At 38.5% G+C, this 23,311-nt stretch overlaps 1 protein-coding gene across 1 annotated transcript; it reads right to left on the bottom strand.

Annotated features, from left to right (window-relative positions):
- Positions 1 to 1,155: 1,155 nt before the first annotated feature.
- LOC149831822 (alanine aminotransferase 2-like) lies at positions 1,156 to 20,670 on the bottom strand. The gene is made up of 15 exons (XM_090012248.1): positions 20,536 to 20,670; positions 17,451 to 17,501; positions 17,037 to 17,087; positions 16,398 to 16,463; positions 16,257 to 16,318; positions 8,743 to 8,821; positions 8,536 to 8,640; positions 8,317 to 8,427; positions 7,379 to 7,516; positions 5,726 to 5,800; positions 5,442 to 5,562; positions 3,058 to 3,212; positions 2,915 to 2,989; positions 2,171 to 2,374; positions 1,156 to 1,475 (listed from the first exon to the last, which is right to left on the bottom strand). The coding sequence occupies exons 1-15, from the start codon at positions 20,575 to 20,577 to the stop codon at positions 1,359 to 1,361; spliced, it is 1,452 nt and encodes a 483-aa protein (XP_089868374.1). The 5' UTR covers positions 20,578 to 20,670; the 3' UTR covers positions 1,156 to 1,358.
- Between the last annotated feature and the right edge of the window lie 2,641 nt (positions 20,671 to 23,311).

Here is a 23,311-nt window from a genome sequence, read left to right as displayed (position 1 = left end):
ATGGAGTCTTATCCGACCCAATATGGCAGATTTTAAAATAGTACTAAGATATTTCTCAAATAAAATAAAACATAAAAATGTCATGATAAAGACAAAAAAGAATAAGAAGTTGGAGGTCATGGTCGAATACCCGAGGCTAAGAGGTCTATTTCCAAGGTTGAGAAGTGGTGATCGCAATATTCTAGGCCACAAAAGGATACAGAAGCAATACTTCCACATGGTGGCTACACATGATAAAGCAGAAAATACAACCGACCAAAACCCTTCGGGAATAAAAAGGATATTTTGAAATCAACAGTCCAGATTTCAAATCTCATATCCAATTAGCTACTTTGCCTGATTTGAACTTTGAAGAACTCGAGAAATCGAAAAATCCAACATCATTCAGGCTGTACATCGGAGCCTCCTCACATTGGAGGGCATCAGAAAAGATTGGAAGAAATGTGAACAATCTATTCTTTTTTGCTTCTTTCATCCTGTGTTCATTAGTGAGGACATTGATGGTGATGAGTAAGCCTTTCATTTCCTCTCTTTCATTTCTCTTGAATGAGGTATTTTTGGGAAATCCATCACCATGCCTTTCCCTTATATTCCAGCAACTAGGCTGGCCGTGTTACCATTTCATATAACCATTCATGGCTGCACTCATGGTCGGCCGGTAACCGTTGCCCTTGTTAAATAGTTGTGCATAAATCATCTGTGAAGGTTGTTGGCTTGGTTCATTGGTCATATATTTGGTACACATTCTTGGAAAAGATGATATATAGGGGGCGTTTGTCCAACACAAACATTGGACACACGGAACACCTGGAACACAGCATTTACTTTGTAATCACCGGCCCCAAATCTGCATAGACATCAAGAATCCGTGCAAACAACTATGAGGATTCTGGTTCAAAAACTACATGTCCATTTGTGGAAAAAACCTCTTCTACCTCTTGCGTGAACTAGCATGCGAGATCAGAGAGAATTTATCAAAAAATCCCATGAGCATGATCCAAACATGATCATTCCAAAGGCAGGGTATGCTTCTCCCGATGAAGCAATCCAAACAACACTCAGTTCACAGCACATGCGACATAAGACAAGGTTGATGCTTACAACCAATCTGACCAAGACTACCAAAGGAAAATTTGCTGCTTCACATGAGAGAGGTTCATAAATGAAATTCCAAATAAAATGGAATTAGCATTTTTTCCAATACAAAGACTATTTATCAAAGATGAAAAAGAAGAGCACTCATTACACAGCCTTGGACAACAAAGTCCAGGAAGCATCATTGGAAAATGTGGATGCCATAAATATTATTTATTTAAATTAAACAAGAACAAGGCCAGTCTGATACCTCTTAAGTCGTTTTAATCACGAAACTCTGCCATGAAGGCTTTATGGAACTCTGTCAACCTGGAGATGACAGTCGGAATCTTGTCCTCTTGGGGAAGTATGGTACACCTGAAGTGCCATGTTCCCGGCACCTTGGCAAGCCAAAACACAGTTTCAGGCACCAGCAAAACAACAAAAGCCAGGGATTCAATGACAAGTTTTTGCTAAAGCTGAAGACCAAACCACAGTTTCATAAACAAGAAAATCAACCAAAGATGGTGCTTTAATGAGAGAGAGAGAGAGAGAGAGAGAGAGAGAGAGAGAGAGAGAGAGAGAGAGAGACTACAACACGTTCAGAAATGATGAGAAGTGATTGTGTTCATATCAGTATGTGGAAACTACATTCCACATGAAAATGGTGCTCAAAGCACGACCTGCTGGGACCACCATTCAAACATGAACGGGAAGTCCTAGTATGTTCTCCATCAATTTCTCGGATGAAGGAGATGGCAATAGACCGAAACATTTGGTCTGGAAGGATACACTGCAACGAAGATGTCTCCCACTTTACATCCAAACTTTAGTCACCTATATATTGCTCTAGACAGAAAACGACAAAGAAAAGCTATACCATGCAACACATAGCTGTTGCAGTGTGAACCACTATGCCCAGTACCAAGGACATGAGGAGATCTGTATCTTTTTACCCCCGTAACTTTTGAAATCAAGGACGGTTAATGTTGTTTGCTAAGAAGAAGCTAATAAAATTGTGAAAAAGCACTTTGTTGAGGAAAGGAGCACTGTGATACAACAAACATGAACATCAGGCTTCTGGTAGCAGTCTAACCTGACCAAAGCCAGACCCAGGAACAACAACAATTCCTGTGGCTTCGAGAAGGCGACACGCATAGAATGAATCAGGTGCAGTTTTTGCTGCTTGCGCAGCTTCCATCGCTCTTTGTGGCAGGCGGATACGAGGAAAGAGGTACATTGCTCCCTCAGCTTTGTTGCAGGTAACACCTTCTAAACTGTTAAATGCATCTTCAAGCATCTGAATTTCACAATCAATGGGTTAGGATTGGTAGAAAGCTATACACATTTAATGCACATGGAGCTATGTAATTTGTTGTCTCAGTACTGCTTTATATACTAGTTTAGCTTACAATCTATTTGAGAGTAGCGTGAGGAAACCAGCAGTAGAAATATTAGAAGTTTATTGAACTGCTGATGGTTTGAACAGATCAAATGTTAGTAACAGTTTGCACATTGATCAAGACTCAGGCCATTGATTAAGTCCATGCAAACTATACTTGACTGCAGGTGAGTCGTGTGAAGATACGTCAACTAGTGACTCTCATCAAAAGATGAGTATTGATCTGCAGACTGAGATATAGGACCTAAAAACCAAATCCACAGTGCCATGAAATTATACAAAAACAAGGACATTTCTTCAATTAATAGCCGTAGTTTTTATGAAAAAGCTGCCAGAACCTCAGACATGGCAGCAAAGCTGTTAAGGACTTATTTTTTAAGCGCAAAAGATCTACCACAAAAAAAAAACAGCAGCAGCGACAGTAGAAGATGCCTTTACCTTAGCACGCCTTGCAAGAGATGAAAGAATCCCACCTTTTTCAGCAGAGTAAGAATCAAAAGACATATCTCCAACCTGCATTATTAACAGGTTTACTTCGCAGAAAGCAAAAGCAGCAAAAAAGAAGATAAACAGAAGCATACCTTCGGGGGATTCATGACAAGGCTTGCCAGAATCTGACCAGAGATATTTGAACACAAGTTAACAGATGCAACCTTGTAAATTTGCTCCCTTACTCTGGCGCTAAAACCAGTGACCTCCATGTACCCTCCTCTTTTTCCACATTCTCCATAATAGCCTATCAAGGTCAAAATATTACATATTCACTTAATTCCTAACGATTAGCATCAAATACCAACTTCCACAAATAAAAGATTGTCACAGATTTCTCTGAAACAAACTAACAAAAGTCTTACCTCTTCATATCCACAAATCGATATTGAATAAATAAATGCCAACAAAGTTATGTAGTGGCAAGACTAGGTATGGATTCTGGAGAACTCAATCAGTGTATCCATCATAAATAGATGAAATAAATCAAGGAACTAAATCCATAATCTAGATAATCAGCTTGGAGTTGGACTGGGCCAACCGAAGTCCAGAGTCTGATTTGGGCAGTCAATCATTATCAACTTCCTTGGCTTCTATGGTTAACAAGTTGCTCTTTTCTAGCCTTGAATCCAGCTCTAGGGCTACACTTGACCAAGCTGAAGACGAGCCTCTGCTGTTCAAGATTGGCCAGAAAAAAGAAGAAAAAGCATGTTCGAGCTCAGCTCCAGCTCAAGCTGAGCTGAACAGCTTTGTTCAAGCTGGTCTCTATTCAAGATTGAGTGAGCCTGGCTCGGCTTGGCTTGAGCTGGTTACAACAAACAACAACAACTACGCCTTCATCCCAAAACAATTGGGGTCAGCGATATGAACCAAAAAAGAAATTCATTTTGGGTCTTCCACATGAATCCTTTTCCTCCAATCATTTCTATCCAACGCCATGTCCTCGGTGAGGTTCAAAGCATTCATATCCTTTCCTATCATCTCCATCCAAGTCTTCCTAGGCCTACCCCGACCTCTTTTAACTAATATATTTTCCCATTTCTCCAACCTTCTAACTGGAGCATCATTAGGCCTTCGCCGAATATGTTCAAGCTTGAGCTGGTTGATTTTAATTAAAAAAAACTGAAATAAGACACCTCTATGATAGGTACGCATTGTCTTTTGTGTAACAAAAAGTGTATTCACACATTTAATGAGCCTAATTGAGCCTACTCGAGCTTAATCAAGCTTTATGGAGATGATCATGCTCGAAGCATTTACACAAATGATCCTGGACTTGTGCTAGATCTCAGCTTAGTTATATAGTATATACACAAATGAGCTGAGTTGTACTTGGGTAGCCCGACTTATTGTCCACCCCTGTCCAGGTCCAGGTTAGAAACACCCTCGTTGTGTCAAAATTTAGTTTCAGGTTTGAGGGCACTAGTTTTTAAGCCATGTTTATGAAATGATTATATAGTGGATTTCCAACAAGATGGTTTGGAAGTAGTTGACAAGCTTTTACTGGAATAGTATAAATTTAGATATACCTAATCATAATCAGTTCAAACTTCAAACCACTATCCATGCTCCACAGGGCTAAGGACTAGTTAGTTTTAAAACCAAAACACTAGATCTTAGTCATGAGAAAGACTCATAATATGTTTATTTTTTTTCTCCCATTTTTCATAGTCAAGATGGAGAGCAGCCCAGCTGAATTTAAACATTACTCCCCTCTAAGTTAGCACAATCCTATCTGGTCTAGCTATCTTATCTGATGACCTACAGTGTTTGGTTCAAGAGAAAACAGCAGTGCGGCTTTTTGTTTTCCAAATAAGACATTGGTACTCCTGTAAAATTTTGAGAATCCTACAAATCTAACTAACGAAGCCCAAATGAAGAAACAAACAAACAGAACAATGATAATCTAAGAACCTGATCATCTTATAATCATAACATTTATTAAAGTGAAAGCACCACACCACAATACATTGTTATACCCAAAATATTATGTCATTTGCAGATTGATGAACTATGTCACACGGACTCTTTTAACAGGGCACCACACCCGCGTCGCACCCGCACCCAGGCGGGTGCGACACTTGGACACAGCTTCCTTTATGTTAGGTGGAGTCAACCATACTGAAGTCCATTTCTATCCAAAAGTAGATTCAGTTAACCCTAATCAAGTCTATTTTTATCTATATTATATATAAATACATAAATGCACACACATACACATAGTGTTATCTTAAAACTGTTAAAATTTATATATATATATATATATATATATATATATATATATATATATATATATATATATATATATATATATACCCTCCCCGCACCCCCGCACCCAAGTTTTTTTAAAGTGCTGCATCGCCGCACCCACACCTGCACCCGCATCCGCACCCACACCCGCACCTATGTGACATAGTTGATGAACAATATTTTGATCATCTAGGGACCAATAGTAAATGAGATCAGAAGTAAAAACCTTTCGAAACTGATTGAAATGACACCAAAGCAATGTCCTCTTCCCCATATCCCATAGACCTTGAAACTTTCTTGAAAGAATTGAACTTCTTATTATCAACATAAATGTTTTCCTGATACACCTGCATTTACCAATTTCGCAAAAAGTATTGAAGACCATTAAAATGCACAATGCAAATTCCACTAATTTTTTTGAGCCAAAATAGTTGAAAACAAAGTTGACATGATGAGTGAATATATTGCTTATGTAGACTTAGATTTTAGTGATGAAAAACAACAACCCACCTCATCGGCAAGCAGAACTAGACCTTCCATCTTACAGAATTCAACAATATCATGCTGATTCTTCTCTGCAAGGACCTAGACGGGCAGTCATATTAATAGAAAAGGTGAGGGCAAATTGATGGAGTCAAAGTACCTTCTCTCACAAATTTCTTTAACAACCAACACAATCATCCTTTTTCCACATTAGACATACAGAGAAATATTTGTGTCAATAAAGTACATAAGAAAGATAATAGGATGTTCCAAAGGCCACATAAGAGATATTATTGGTACCACAATAGCAAGAGAGAAAGATCAGTACCACATCACAAATATCAATGATATTTTCAAAATAGCACAATATTATTGTGTATTTTCAGCAAACATATTATAGGTAAAATATCATGATATTTTGAAAGTATCGCCAATTTGATAATATCATGATATTATCACGAGAATATTGCAACATTCTTGTGATAATATCATGATATTATCAATTATTTTTACATTTTTTTATTTTATTTTCTACATCTTAAATATGTTTTTCTTCTTTCTTTTACTTATTTCTTTTATTATATATACATAATTCTCTAAGAATGATATTTTCTTACTTATTTTTGTTATATATATATTTTAAAAATTTTAAGCCACAAGATTTTCCCGAGATTTATTACCAAACCTATAATATCAAGAGAAATAGCCTCGCTGAGACATAGCCGATACCAATATTTGTGACTATGATCAGTACTAATACTGTAGATATCTCGAGTATATCTCAACCAGGATGGTTTTTTAGTTTGAAAAAAATATTTTGTTATTAATTTAAAAACCTAGACACAAATGTGACAACAATCAGGCTTTTTTAATTTTTAAATAATTTCCTAATATCAATAACACATTTGCAATATGAAAAGTGAATATTCAAATTGCATATATGTTAGCATATTACGGGAGTTCTCCACTTAAGTGTTTCTGCAGATACTGTACTCTGTAATATGTCATTTATCATAAATCCCTACTTTTTATTCTCATTAAAAAGCTAATCATTTAGACCAATGTTGTCAGTATCGGTGCGTATTGGCCGATACAGTATCGTATCGGCAGAAAATCAATACACATCACCCCTGAATCGGGTATTTTTTAATAAATGTAAAAATATTAAAAATTATTTTTTAAATATTTTAATATTATTTTAATGGTTTTAACACGTGTCACATTCTGAATGTCACATAATGTTTTTTAATTATTTTTTGGCTGATACAGAACGATTCACTTGAGTATCGGTCTCGGCCGATACAGCTGAATCGTTGGCCAATCAATTCAGGGTCGATACCGATACAGAACATTGATTTAGACCTTTATTTATTGTGGCCTTCACAGAAAAGCCCATAACTGCAAATAACTTTGATTAAACATTTAAACCCAATATACCTCTCAGAAGCCTCCTTACTTTACTAGAAAGCTGGACCACCACACATTGTTGTCTTAATAGAGACATATGGCTAAACCGCTAACAAGCCACTCAAAAATTAAAAGAAAAAATCAAATTACATGCTTCTGATAGTTCCATTGAAATGACAGGAGAAAAAAAATCATGAGAAAATAATGAAAAGAGTATATATTAATTTCTCACCTTCCATAACAATTCCATGTAAATAAACAGCTAGGGCTCACCTGACCAGTTGGGTTTCCAGGATTTATTACTGCCAAGGCTCTAACTGTTATTCCTTTTGATTGAGCCTCTTCCAATTGATTCTTAAGCTCAGAAACCTCTAGACCCCACCCTGATGCTTCATCTAAGTAATATGGAACCTGAAAACAAAACCACGGTTACAAATCAGATGCATCCTCCCGCTTCTTGTCAACTATATATAATCAAGTCTGGATGACTGAATAGTGAATACAGTATATTGGTCTTAAATATTCAAGCTTAGGAATGTGTTTTATTAAAAAACGCAATTTGCACCATAAAAGCACTAAATGCCCAAACAATCTAAAAAATCAGTACAAGTGGGACAATCTACATTGTGAAGGTGGAATGCTATAGGTCTGGAGAAAGAATTAAGGAAAAACCGTGTCAAGACCAAAGTACTAAAAGGTCAAACAGGAAATATGACAACCAGAAAAAAATGCTAAACTCAAATCCTTCACAAGCACAGAACAAGAAATAAATAAATGAGAATTCTGTACACCATGGGCTGAAGCAAAGCCATAAATCAATTTTGACATGAAAAAGTTCCAAACCACATAGAGACATGCATTGAAACGTGCAGATGGTTGATAAACCTGATGCACAGACAAGTCAAAGCACTCTTTTATAATCTAGCTCTTAGTGTCAGCATTTTAGTGGTGGAATGATTTATTATCCTATGTCAAATAACGTGACAGCCACATCTAGAAATCTTATGCACACACACACACACACACACACACACACACACACACACACACATATATATATATATATATATATATATATAGATAGATAGATAGATAGATAGATAGACAGACACACACACACACACACAGAGAGAGAGAGAGAGAGAGAGAGAGAGAGAGAGAGAGAGAGAGAGAGAGAGAGAGAGAGAGAGAGAGAGAGAGAGAGAGCATACAAGAGTGCCACCATGGAGAGCGATGGATGCAGAGTATAGAGGGTATTGAGGAATTGGGCACAGAATCCCATCTTTTTCAGATCTTAAAAGCAATTGCATCATCATATGAACCTGAGACATAGCAAGAAAAACAGAAGTGCTAATGCTTCTTGAGATTGTGGTATAAAGATTGCAACTACAATTATGTCATCAGAAAAGAAAAGCAGATGAAATCTATACAGCAGGGCTCGCTCCATCTGTCAGGAAGATATCATCTGAATTGCATGGGAAACCATCACGAGCAGCAATTCCTTCTGCTATAGCATCCCGCAATCCCTTGATTCCCTGTAATCAGTTCAGGAATAATAGGTTACAAGTCCAGTGCCAATCCTTATGGCCACAAAATTTTCTCAAATTCAAGCTTGCATGCTCCAATGTGTCAAATACCTGACTATGACTGTATGCACCAGTAGCTCTTCCAGGAATCTGATCCAAAATTTGGGAAGCTCTAGTAATCGAATCAGAACTGAAAACATATTCAATGGGCATTGTTAGCACAGTAAAATGTACAGGGTTTAATGGATACAAATGTGGATGCAAATTAATCATGGGGAAATGATTTTTCAACCAGTTATGATTCTTTGAAATAAACAAAGCACAATCAGGTGCACACTAAACTAAAGATTGCTTTGCATAAAGTTTCTTCTGGAGTCTGCTTGCTCTGAGCTCTACAAACTGAATCCTAGCTGAGGATTTACAGTCAAGAAACTTGTGCTATGACACCAGGTTGATAACTGAAATTTTCAATCCCTGATGAAGCAACCAAGTAGACTGAATCAAAGCAGGGGAAAGCTTGCAACTAGTTCAGACCAAGTTGCTCCAGTTGTGGATTGTTTCAGTGATAGAATGGAAAGAAAATGAATGCACGGCAAACACCATGAGGATTTCAATTCAACCTTGTAAGACTTGGTATTCACACTTACAAAACCATCTTACGGTTAGAGATACAGACAAAATAAGTTTTTAATGATGCTACCCACAAGCACCTAGCAGATAAACAATTTCAGAGACTACATTGATGGATGCATGATTATCATCGCAGTGGAGCAGTTCCATCATATTCACCAAGGTTGTAAATATTGTATCGTTACCCGTAATGGACTTCGGCCCAAAAATAAGATACATATCGTATCATATTGTAAAAATTCATATTTTAATAAAAATTTCAAAAAATTCCAAAAAAATCATGAAAAACAGAAAAACTAGCAAAAATTATAAAAAATTCATTACACATGAACCAATAATGAATTGCAAAAAATACAACCATAAAATCACATATGAAGCATTTATGTCTCTATAAGCAGAATAAGACATCATCAAACATTAACTATCTCACAAGAACAATGCAAAATATTAAATATCTTGCAATTAAGAACATGCCACAAAACTTATACTTTCATATTACACATAAAAAAATATTATGAAAATAGTTGCACTCGATTTTCAATCGGTTTTCACTCATTACTTGAGTGCCTCATTGTCATGCCAGATCATCTGATGCCATCTTTGTTGGAGTGTGGAGCCCGATTTCTACCTTGATATAAATCTTTAATTTTTGTGGATCCAACTTCGTGGTAAGTTGACGAGGGGTTATAGGGGGCAGTGCTCCATGAGGTGAAAAGTTTTTGGAGGGTAGCTTTGCAATTTTATTCATAATAAAGATTTTTTAGCTTAACTTGCTTCCTTGAGTGAAAAAATGGTGGAAATGCACTTTTACTTTAGGAAACCGCAAAAGCTCTCTCCCTTGCACATGGATCAGCCCTCAAATCGCTCTCACGAATCCTAGGGTGTGCGGATACCTCTCTAATGACTTATACAAAATGAGACGATCGTCCCTCAAGAGGTCTTTAAAACCCCAAATTGAAAAATTACGATTCAACCATTTTTTAAGTATGTTGACCCTGTATCGTACAATACGAGCCTGTATCATATGATACATACAATACAACTATGATAGCACTCTTATCGTGGTATGAGTGTACCGTGGTATGAGTGCATATAGTATCAATATTCCTTATAGTAATGATACATATTGTAAGATACGGTACAATACATGTTGAGAATAGGTGGTTTAAGGTTAAACCTTCTTAGTTTGGAGGTTATTTGAATTATTTTCTTAATAAGGGACCTAGAGGTAATTTATTCTTTTGGCCTCTCTCTATTTAACATAGAGAGCAGCCCTAATGTGTTTAACGAGTTCTATTTTTCACACTGCCGTCTCTCTCTCTGCCTCGGTTTCAGCATTTGCTTTCAGGGCTTCAACATGGTATCAGAGAGGTAGATCTCGGGAGTGTGATCGATCTACACAACACAGAAAAAAAAATCAAATAAAACTGAAAGTCTGAAAGAGGTGGAAATAGGTGTGTCGATTCATTTTTTTTCTCTGATGACAGATCTTTGACACGATGAGTGTGGGTCCTTAAGATCTGCATATAAAAAGTTTTTTTTGGTTGCTGAAAAAAAAAACCAACCGAAAATTTCTGGGAGTCGTGATCTCTATGCTTCTGCGTGCTCCTATTATCGTGGGTTGTGAATCTGGTTGTCGAGTTCCCTGCTGAGTCGTGAAATGTTTTTCTTCCAGCTATAACATGCTGTCATTTGTTGTGAATCTGGTTGACGAGTTCCCTGCTGAGTCGTGAAATGCTTTCTTCCAGTTTTTCAGAACATGCTGTCATTTGTTGTGAATCTGGGTGTCGAGTTCTTCTCGGATATTATTTGGCTGTTCATTTTCAGAACATGAATATCAGCAGACGTGATTTCTGCTGTGTCGTGAGTTTTTCAGTCGTAGCATAAGTGCTGCGAAAACAGATGTTAATAGCAATTTTTTTTTGGAAGCAGCAGGCTGTGTCGTAGTATTGGTAGGCGTGATTCCTGCTGTGTCGTGAGCTTTTCAGTCGTAGCAAGAGTGCTGCGAAAACAGATGTTAATAGCATTTTTTTTGGCAGCAGCAGGCTGTGTCGTAGTATTGGCCTGTGACAAGTTTCTTAATTAGAACTGCTGCTGTGTGGAAACATATGTTGCGTGATTCTATTGTTTGGGCCATATCGTAGCATTGGCGTGTGAAAAGTTTTGTTTTGCTGTTGCTGTGTGGACACATTTGTCACCTGTCAAGGCTTCTTTTCTGGTGTGACAACTTGTGTAGTCTTGGACTTGCCTGACGTGGGGTTATAACACCTGTTGTTCACGTGAGTAAGTCTTATTTTTTTTGTTGAAATAGGATTCAATAATCAGTATGGGTGAATCTTCGAAATGTGACTCCAAAACTGAACATATTGAGGAATATAAGGCTTTTGCAAATCCCTTCTCGTATGGTTCCTCTGTAAGGTTGAATGAAACTAACTATGCCAGGTGGTCCCGAACTTTTATGATGTTTGTATCTGGACATCGTAGAAAACATATTTTATTGGAAGATGAACCTAATGAAAAGATTGGAAAATATGTTACTTGGGATGAAGATAATGACATAGTTATGTCATGGATCATGAATAGTGTCGAACCCTATATTGCCGATGGATTAATTTACTATCATACAGCCAAACAGATGTGGGATAATCTTCGAGATACGTACTCACAAGAGACTAATGTGAGTCGTATCCTGCAAGTCGAACATGAGATATATAATTTGCAGCAGGGAGATCAAACATTGTCCCAATATTATGCTTCTGTCAAAGCTGCGTTTGAAAGACTCAATGCTCACAGGCCCCTTTGTTGCTCGAAGCAAAAGGATCATCAAGAACAAACTATGGTTGCTCGGTTTCTTACAGGTCTCTCCTCAGAATTTTCTGTTGCAAAAGTTCAAATGTTGACTGGATCAGATGTACCTACTCTTGCTGAGGCATACAATCGTTTGAGTAGACTTGCGATCTCTCTTCCACAATCTCAGCCTGTGATTCAGTCATCTGCTCTTGTTGTCTCATCTGGTTTTGGGCGTGGAAATATACAGAATATCAGAGGACGAGGTCGTGGACGAGGTATGGGAGGCAGAGGAAAACTTCAATGTACATTCTGTGGAAAAACTGGACATTTAGAAGATCGTTGCTGGGATAAGCATGGTCGGCCAACCTCTTCTTCATCAAAGTCTTATGCTCCTAAAGCAAATGTTACTACTCTCGAGGCAACAAAGGCACAGGAAAATATCTCTGCAAGTGAAAGTAGTATCACCCTTAGTCGTGCTGAATATGATGAGCTGGTAGCTCTTCGACCTTTGAGTTCCACCCCTCCTGTAGCTGGTGTTGCCTATTCAACCGGAAATCATCTTCATCCGACTGACAGTAAGTGGATTATTGACTCTGGTGCATCCAGACATTTGTGTGGAAATTCACTTGTTTTTTCAGATCTAAAGGATATTAAGGCTCAACTTGGAGTCTCATTAGCCGATGGGAGCTCTTCCCCGGTTGTTGGTCAGGGAAATATTTCTATATCCTCCTCACTACAGTTGAAAAATGCTCTTCATGCTCCAAACTTTCCTCAAAGTTTACTCTCTGTTAGTTTCCTTATAAAAGAACAAAACTGTAGAGTAATATTTGATCCAATGGGTTGTCATTTTCAGGATTTGCTGACAGGGAAGAAGATTGGTGGAGGCTATGAAGAAAATAGAATTTACAACCTACATCATCCAATGGGTACTGTTCATGCTGCAGTGGAACATTCATTCAGTCTTGTTCAGTGGCATCGTCGTCTTGGTCATCCTTCATTGTCAAAGCTTTGGTCGATCTTTCCTCAGATTCCTTCCACCACATCATTTCAGTGTGAAGCGTGTCAGCTGGGCAAGCATCATCGAAGTTCATTCCCTTCGAGTCAGAGTCAGTCTAGTAATAAAGTCTTTGAGCTTACTCCTACTAGGACTCAGTGTCGACACTATCTAGTTATTGTTGATGATTTCTCTAAGTTGTCATGGGTGTTTTTAATAAAGGAACGATATGAAGTTCCAAGTATTCTCCAATCTTTAATTCTTGAAATAAAAACTCAGTTTGAATCTATTGTCAAGATTGTTCGCACTGATAATGCTCTCGAGTTTAAATCAAAAGGTCTATTACAATTTTACCAAGATAATGGCATCCAACCCCAAACTTCTTGTGCCTATTCATCTCAACAAAATGGGGTGGCTGAGCGAAAACATCGTCACCTGCTTGATGTTGCCAGGACCATTATGATTCAATCCAATGTTTCTGCGTTATACTGGGGTGATGCGATTACAACTGCTTGCTATCTGATCAACCGCATGCCTTCATCTTCTGTGGGTGATCAAATTCCAATTCATATCCTAAAACCCAATACCCCCCTCTTCTCCCTCTCGCCCAAAGTATTTGGATGTGTTTGTTTTGTACACAAACTTGGCTCTGACCGTGATAAATTAGTTGCTCAAGCTACAAAATGCATATTTATAGGTTATCCCAAAAATCAAAAGGGATATCGATGTTATGATCCTACTTCTCGCCGAGAGTATGTCAGTGCGAATGTCTCTTTCTTGGAATCCACTCCATATTACTCTAGTACCAGTTCCACGCTGCAGGTTGATCCAGCTGAGTCTTGTCCATTACCTATACCTCTTTTCCTTTGGAATCCGTGCCCTCATTCCCGAACCAACCTTCATCCTCTTCCAGATTTCATAATCCTCCATTGGTATATGTGCGTAGAGATCCACCTCCGCAAGTGCCTTCATCTTCTTCTTCCCCTGAGGTAAGTTCTACTGACAATAGTGATCTTCATGATGATGATAACAGGCCTATTGCTCTACGAAAGGGGACACGACAATGTACCTTATATCCCATATCTCATTTTGTCTCCGATGCCAGAATTGGAAATCAGATGAAATCTTTTATTTCAGCCTTATCTGCTGAAACTTTTCCTCTGAACTATCAGCAGGCAGAGCTTGATACTCGCTGAAAGCTGGCTATGCAAGAAGAAATTGATGCTTTAATATCTCAGCATACATGGGATCTAGTTGATTCCCCAGCAGATGCTGTCATTGTTGGATGTAAATGGGTATATACAATAAAGTACAAATCTGATGGTTCCATTGAACGGTATAAGGCCAGATTAGTAGCAAAAGGGTATACTCAGACATATGGTATTGATTTCTTTGAAACCTTTTCTCCTGTTGCACGGATGAGTACCATTCGTCTTGTTCTCTCAGTAGCTGTTCAGCATGGTTGGAGCTTGTACCAATTAGATGTGAAAAATGCATTTCTATATGGGATCTATCTGAGACCGTTTACATGCAACAACCTTCAGGATTTGAGGTTGAGGGGGAGTGTCAGAAGGTGTGTAGATTGAGGAAGGCGATTTATGGCCTGAAAAAAAGTCCTCGTGCATGGTTTCAAAAGTTGTTTGAAGTGATGTCACGCTTTGACTTTAATAGGTCAGCAACAGATCATACACTATTTATCAAGAAAACTGGCTCTGGCATAGTTGTTATGGTGGTATATATGGATGACATCATTCTTACAGGAGATGATGAGAAAGCTATTGAAGCCACAAAGGCTCATCTTCAAAAACACTTTGTTACAAAAGACCTTGGTTCACTCAGGTATTTTCTGGGTATAGAAGTTGCCAGGAGCCGTGAATGGATGGTGTTGTCTCAACAGAAGTATGTTCTTGACTTATTAAAGGAAATGAGAATGTTGGGAGCTAAACCAGCAAATATTCCCATGGACTATAAAGTTCAACTGTTTGAAGAAGGGTCAAAACCGGTTGATAGCAAAAGCTATCGCTCCCTTGTAGGGAAGCTACTGTATGTAACTGTGACCAGGCCAGATATTGCTTTAGCAGTAAGCAAAGTTAGCCAGTTTATGGACAAACCGACTGAGGTATACTGAAATGCATCTATTATGATTCTCAGATATCTAAAATCTTCTCTTGGAAAGGGGTTATTGTTCAGGAAAGGTGAAACTCTGGAGATAGTGGTCTATTCTGATGCTGACTATGCAGGATCTGTAGTGGATAGAAAATCTACCACAGGATTCTGTGTGTTTCTGAGAGACAACTTGATTTCTTGGAGAAGTAAGAAACAAAATGTGGTTTCTAGGTCTAGTGCAGAATCAGAATACCGGGCTATGGCCCAAACAACTGCGGAATTGATGTGGGTTCGTACTGTTTTTTATGACCTTCAGGTGAAGGTTTCCTCTCCTATGACCATGATGTGTGATAACAAGGCTGCAACATATATAGCGAACAATCCTGTCTTTCATGAGAGAACGAAGCACATTGAAGTGGATTGCCACTATGTAAGAGATATGGTTCAAGCTGGACATATCACTACCAGATATCTAAAGTCGGAAGATCAAGTTGCAGATATGTTTACAAAACCCCTTGCTAGACCAAATTTCTCAAAATGTTGTGACAAGCTGAGCATGATTGATATCTATGCTCCAGCTTGAGGGGGAGTGTTGAGAATAGGTGGTTTAAGGTTAAACCTTCTTAGTTTGGAGGTTATTTGAATTATTTTCTTAATAAGGGACCTAAAGGTAATTTATTCTTTTGGCCTCTCTCTATTTAACATAGAGAGCAGCCCTAATGTGTTTAACGAGTTCTATTTTTCATACTGCCGTCTCTCTCTCTCTCTCTGCCTCGGTTTCAGCATTTGCTTTCAGAGCTTCAACAATACATACAACATTTTACACCGGACATGATTCAGATACATATGGTGCATGTAGCTTAGGCTGATCTAGTGACAGCTTTCCAAAAATATCCAATACAAAGTCTCCATAATGGACTCTCAGGTCATTGCTAATTGTTAAAATTAACTAGATAAACAAATTACAAAGTTTCCCTTAGTTGTAGTCTCTGTATATTAATACGGCCTTTAAATCATTATTCTTATGAAAGCTAATCAGAACTCCTAACTAATAAACAAAGGCTCACAGTCCATCCAATTTCACCACTGTAGATGACCCAATTACCTGAACAAGACATGAGTTTCATCCTTGCCAAGGAGGGCTGGATGATCACACAACGCAAGAACCTGTAAAACAAACAGAAGAATATGGTATATAGTTCATAAAGAGGCTTTATTAATAAAAAAAATTAGCAAACCTACTAACCTCCCTGAAAAAGGTGATTGGCTGCTGTCCAAGAGACTGAGGATTTCCAATGTTGCAGTAAAGTATCTACATAAGAAAGTCCAAACATCACAGAAATGATTTATGCATGTGGCATATAGTAACATGGGTTGAATTCAAAACCTTTCATGTGTTGCAAACTTGAGGAGAGAGCATTTTAAAAAAGTTATGCTGTCACTCACATGGAACTAGTGAGAGTTTATGCAAACATTCAGTTTTAGTAAAAAAATAAAGATCAGCAATACACCAAGTTAATAGTTTACAATGAAAAGAAGCATGAAAACACATTTATACATAAAAATCAACCGTTGTTAGAGAAGAACCCTTTAACATTATGCATGAAGCAAAAAAATGCTTAAGCTCATGTTTGGTTGAAAGCCTATAAGCTAACTCCCAGAACAAATGCTCTAGAATCCTAGATACTCATGTGTGGAAGAAAGGAAATAATCAACTAGTAAATCATCAAAATACCATATAGCTATATTTTTGAAACCATATGGTTCAGAAAAGAATGCATTATTTAAAGACACAGGATTATTGTGATAATAATCGGGAGATTTAGTGCCAAGCTGATATGCTTCTCGAGTATGATTAAGCTCTATAGTCAGAAACAACACACACCTCATCAAAGGAAAGAGAACCAGGATTTGCTTTCAGCTCTTGTTGCAAACGCTGCCAATGAAAAATCTCAGAATCATCATCACATGGAACTTATTCTAAAAAATGACAAATGATAAGAACACGCATTTCCAAAGTAAACAGACATACAGTGACCTTGATAGAAACAAACATCAAGGGTCCACCATTTTGTTCTGCTAGTTGTCGAAAATTCAGGGGCACTTTCAAAATTTAGAATAAGATTCAGGTGATTTTTTGGAAAAAAAACTTATGTTAAGCTACATGTGGCAGTAGCAACTAGCAAGACTTATTTCCAAACCTGCAGCTGAGACAAGAAATCATCGCACTTGAAAGAAAATATTACTGACACATTAAAAAATTGTAAAAGGAAATAACCTACTAGCATATTATATTTACCTGGGCATGGGTCACAATCTCTCCACGCACAGCGTACTCACATTTTACAACCTAAGGAAAACAAGAAGCATTATTTTTCTCAGAAAGTTTCTGGTTGTAGCCTTCCGTCTATGTATAAAAGAAGCACGAGATTATTATACAACATGAAATTTTGCATTACTGTACCCATTACATATGCAAACTACGAATCTATACTTCTACTATATAAAAAGAAAACAAAAATATGTAAACTAGCAATGAGCATCAGAGGCTAAATGTGCCAAATTACATTACATACACATTCAAAGTAATTTAATGGGCCACCACATGCCTGTACTAGTTGAAATTAAGAATCTACAAAGCACAAAATCTATGCCATGCACCTATTTTACTAAGATCAAAATGTCATGCAGAAAGACCATGTAGCCATTTCCGAGTTGGGCTAGGCAAATTCAACTGGTCAGATGCAAGTGTGAATTTTGAGCCACTTGAATGACTTGGATGGCCTAGCCTACAGATGCCATGATGGTGATAATAGGAAATAGAGATGAAAATGACTTGGGATGCCAACCAACCTAAGTCTTGTCTTGAGCCCCAAGTCCAGAGAGAAGTTGTGGAAATTTTGATTTATGGAGAAGATGCAAGCGGCACACATAAAAGATTAAATTAAAAAATTATCCAGGGATATAAGGATTAAGAGGAAAAAAAAACTCCAACCATCTGATAAATGAGCAATTTGATGAATAAATTCAATCAACATAATACTAAAAATAAAACTTATCCAGGGAGATGAGGATTAAGGGGAAGAAATGGGCACTAATCCAACCAACACAATTATTTTAATGTTTCAAATATATTATGTCATGTCGCTGACCTCAACCATTGGAAATTGTGATAAATGAGATGGTGGATCAATATGTGACAAGGGGCAACTGACATCACCATATCACAATATTTGCCATTTGCTCCTAAACATAATGCTGCTGATAAATTGGTGACCTGGGATAACATCATTATTAACTCTGAGCCAATATGAATAATCAAATGACCATCAGCTTTAGTTATAAATGATTAGGATCTGAGTTGCTAAGTCCTCAGAAACCAACCCTCCCGTGAGGAGTTCTGATTCCCACTTTCAATACATAGCTCAAACAAGTTAAAATGCCAGGTGACATAGGCTGGTCCCAAACAGATGAAAATTGCTTCATAGTGCAGATGGATAACTGCAAAGATAACTAACAAAGAGGGTTTCTCTTTGCTTTCTACCGTACAGATAGAGATTCAACTTGATAGGTTAGGCATGTGTCATCATGTTCATCAGGCCCTTTCCAACTACTGGGGGTCGGCTTTGCAGTCTTACTTCTTCATTCCTATCTAGAGCTATAATTTTGGTCACTTTATAATCCTTCATATCACTTCTAGCTGTCTCTTTCTAAGTCTTTAATGGTCTTTCACTTTTTCTAGTTCCTTGTACTTGTATCATGTCAACCTTTCTCACAGGAGAGGTGAGAGGTCTTCATGCTTTATGCCCAACCATTTTAAACGGCATTCACTTATTTTGTCTTTTATTAGTTTGATTTCTAGGCTAATTATAATATATTCATTTTTAATTTTAGTTTTTCTTGTAGCTTCATACATCCATCTTAGCATACACATCTCTGTAACATGCCCTGTCTTTTTGTCTCTTTTTAGTTAACCAACATTCGACTCCATATAATAGTGCTGGTCTTATAGAAGTTTTGCAAAAACATTCTTTCAATAGAAGAACTCTTTTATCACATAAAATGCCACTAGCATGTCCGGCATTAAAAGTGATATCTTTTTCAAATCCACCATTCTATTGTACTACAGACCCTAAATACTGAAACTTGCGATATTGTTGAACATGTATATCAATAAATTCTGAATTTATAATCAAATCCAAATCTAAATCTTTACCATTTAAGTGTTGATGACGGCTTTGTAGCTTTATAGATTTGCAGGGAGATTCCAGTAAATTTCTATAATTCGGCATGAAAATTTTGAATTTTACAAGGCAATCTTAGGTACAGTTTGGATGATTTTGCCTAAAACCTTGGGTTTTGGCAAAATCCAGCTTAACTGAGCTGTTTGGATGGCCAAAAACCTGGTTTTCAGGTTTTTGGTTACGAAAACACTAACAAATCACAAAAAAGAAAAAAAAGAAAAGAAAAAAAAGAAAAAAAAGGAAGTCGCCATTTTCCGGCCACCCAATGGCTGAAAATGGCACCTCCTTTTAGGATGGCAACACCATCCCGGCAATTTTGCCGGCCACAAAATACAAAAAAACCAAGAAAAGAAGAGGCCGGCCAAATTGCAGCCAGCTGTCATGGCTACAGCATCGATGTGACAGAGAGAGGTGAACAACTTTCTTCTTCTCTCTCTCCTGTGTTTGAGATGCCGGAGCACCGGGTTTGAAACAGGGCGGCCAGTGGTGGCACTGCCAGCAACTTGTGGGTGCAGGAGGACAGCAGGAAAGGAGGGGGTTGCAGTCTCGCCGAACCCCACTTTTCCGGCAGGCATCGCTCTCCCTCTCTCTCTGCTGGGCTAGTTTTCCCGTTTCTGGCAGCTTCCTTTCTATCGGCTCCGGCTCGACTCGCCTTGCCCGGCTGACCAGCCCGACGTGGGCATGTCAGCGGCGGGTTATCGGCACTGATTCAAAATCTGAGCCCAAGCCTGACAAGAGTTGGGGATGACCCTGAGTCTGGTGTGGTCCTAATGGGCTTCAAATCGAGGTGGCCCGGTCTGATATCCAACCCTAAGAAAAGGACAGGTCAGAGAGAGAGAGAGAGAGAGAGAGAGAGAGAGTTTCAACGCGCGGTTCAATCTGAAACAGCAAAAATGCAACCAAACAACGTCTCGTTCACAAGAAACTCGCCACGAAACAACAAAAACGAAGTCCAACGTCTCAAATTTCTCCCCTCCTCCCCCTCATTCCATAAACTCAACCAATCCCAAAACCAAAAAGAGCCCAGCAATCTACTCATCCAAACACACCACGACCAAATTCAAAACTCCCTGCAAGAAGAAGAAGAAGAAGAAGAAGAAGAAGAAGAAGAAGAAGAAGAAGAAGAAGAAGAGGTGTTACCTTGGGATTGATTGTGTCTACTGTAATTGGTGACCCCTCCATTACAGAAGAAGAAAAAGAAGAAGATAAGGTGAGAGAGAAGACCGTGAAAACAGAGACTTTTACACCAAACCCACCAGCTTATTGGTTCTCCCACTCGCGAATCTCCGCATCCTTTCCCTCCTCTTCCCGCTATTTATAGTACGGTTATCACCCGGCTGATTATAGGGTTAATTTTTGCTACAGTCGACTGTAGTTACAATCGAGTTATCAAGGACTTTTTTAATTTTAATTTAATTTTAATTTTTTCTAACACTTAACACAGATCTACAGTGGAGACCAGCTTTTGTACTGCTGAAATCTGACTTGTATGCAGGTTTTCTCGGCGATCCAAAGATCAACGGCCATAAATATATCAATTTTTTGAACTGAAACAATTTTCTCATAAAAAACATGATCCAAGAGAGGATTTAGTAAAGCTCAACTATATATGCTCAACACACTCCAAATAGATTGTACATACAAACGATTGTATTAGTTATATTATTTACTCATTTTACCATGCGTAATTGCGCATAAAGAGAGAGAGAGCCCACAGGATTTTCTATTGCGCCCGGTTTTCAGAATCCTCCTTATATATACTTTTTTTTGGCAGGGTTCATCTTGTCATTGTTGGCTTCTGCAAGGGTTCTTTGTCATTAAAAAAAATGAATTGTTTAGATCATCTTTTGGTGGTGCATCTCGATTCCCCAGTCGATTCAGGAATCCATAGCTTTGAAAAAGTACGGAGTCGGATTGATTGCCAAGATTTATCCGTAATTCAGAGCCACTTTGGTTGGCAATTATATGCTAAAATTATCAGCAGATGTGCCTGATTTTTATGGTGTTTTATGCTTTCTGGGCTCATTTCATGGCATGGAGCCTCTTTGTTCTGCCCATATATCAGCAATTTCACATATTATTCTTTCAAGACATTTTTATGATTTTTTTTTTCGAAAGGCAAGCCGGGGCTATGCAGACCCATGATCTTTGGATGTCTGTGTTCTCTAAAGATTTTCTTGAAAACCTATTCTTTATAACATTTATCGATAGATTTTCCCTCTGAAAGAATATCTACAATAAATCCTCGATTTTTTTTTTGTCTGAGAGAAAATTTGTCCAATAAGAGAAAATGGTAGAGACTTTTTTCTTGGTGCTTGATTGTGCCAACATGAAAAGCCGGGAAAAGCTGTAAACACCATTTGGATCAAACAGATTCTGTTATTTCTCTTACATATTTATCATTTGAACCTAGATCGGTGGATATCTGAGCCAAACCTGTATCTCTTGCACTTCAAGTTTGGATGCTAAGATCAACATATATATCCAGCGTTGATGTTTGTTACAGGGTTAATGGAAACTCTAGAAGGATGGGAAATAAGTTTTCGATCTTCTTGTAAAGGATCCAGCGGATTAGGTGCAATCACATTTCATATCAAAAGTATGCCACTGTACTTGACTGCCCTTCATCTCTGAGTACAGCCGTTAGCTGTGGGGCCCAACAGTGAGATGGAGCTTAGCCAAGTACAATGACCCACTTTTGGTGTGTAATGTGATTGCACATGATCCGCACTCATATTCCAGCCTTTGAATAACTTGGCTTTTGTTGCTTGCATTTTGTTTGATGACATGATGCTAATGATATTGACCCTTATTTTTTTTTTTTGACAGGGAAAGCTGGGGTTAGGTAGGCAGACCTCTACCTAGGGATGGCAGTGGGGCGGGGGACAAGGTTTCCACCCCCGCCCCGCCTCAAGATTTTATCCTCCACCCCCGCCCCGCCTCCCTGGCGGGGATGGATTTTATCCTCCACCCCCGCCTTCATCCCCGTTTCATGTCCTCCATCCCTGGTTCAAACGGGGATGAGGCGGGGCAAGGATACTGCGGGGAAAAGTGGTCGGGGTGGGGATATGGCGGGGATCGGGGCGGGGCGGGGAAAAGTGCACGTCCATCCCCGCCTCCACCTCCGGACGGGGATGGATTTTAACCTTCGTCCCCGCTTTCCCCCGGTCCACTGCCATCCCTACCTCTACGGGTTATACATCGGTACCATTTGGGGTTCGAACTTGACAAGGCGACGTGCACTAACTGGTCCTGCCAGACAAGAGGAAGCCCCGTTGGTCGATGATATTGACCCTTGATCTTTATTTATCATGGCTTTGTGGGCTGGCCATATTTTTATTCTACCAGCAATGTGGGGTCCCTTTGGTTTGAAAATTGATGGTTCAGCTGATGGTAGAATGATTACAATTAATAGCCTCAATTAAACAATGGTCCCCTTGGTAAACTGTGTATGTGGGACCCTGCTAAACATGTCCAATATCAAGAATTCAAGTATTTCTAGCACAGCAGAGACCATGAATCCAAGCATTTCTATCACGGCCAAGGTCAAGATCTCAAGCATTTCAGATAAACCATTGACCGTTTCTAAAGCATTGGAGTTCATGATCGTCTTGGTGCACAATGCTTATGTAATGACTCTCATGGTTAAGTGTACGTGTTGGGCCATGCTAAGCATGGCCATGACGAAAAGAGAAAAGTACGTATATAGCATTACCAAGATCAAGAACTCAATCATTTTTTTCATGATCTTGGTCTAGTTTCTGTTGGAAAACTTCATGATCTTTGAAAGAAAAAAAATGATTCTACCATATTGGTGGGCAGCATCCACAGGTGGGCATTGCACCGTTTATTCCACTTAGAAAGTCAATAAGCCAATGTGATGGCATCATTTTCCGAGATATTAATAATGTATTCG

This window comes from Nuphar pumila, chromosome 7, assembly GCF_984573655.1.
Source record: "Nuphar pumila chromosome 7, dmNupPumi1.hap1.1, whole genome shotgun sequence".
Lineage (NCBI taxonomy): Eukaryota > Viridiplantae > Streptophyta > Magnoliopsida > Nymphaeales > Nymphaeaceae > Nuphar > Nuphar pumila.
Note: the sequence above shows the minus strand (reverse complement) of the source record. Positions and strands in the feature narration are given on the sequence as shown.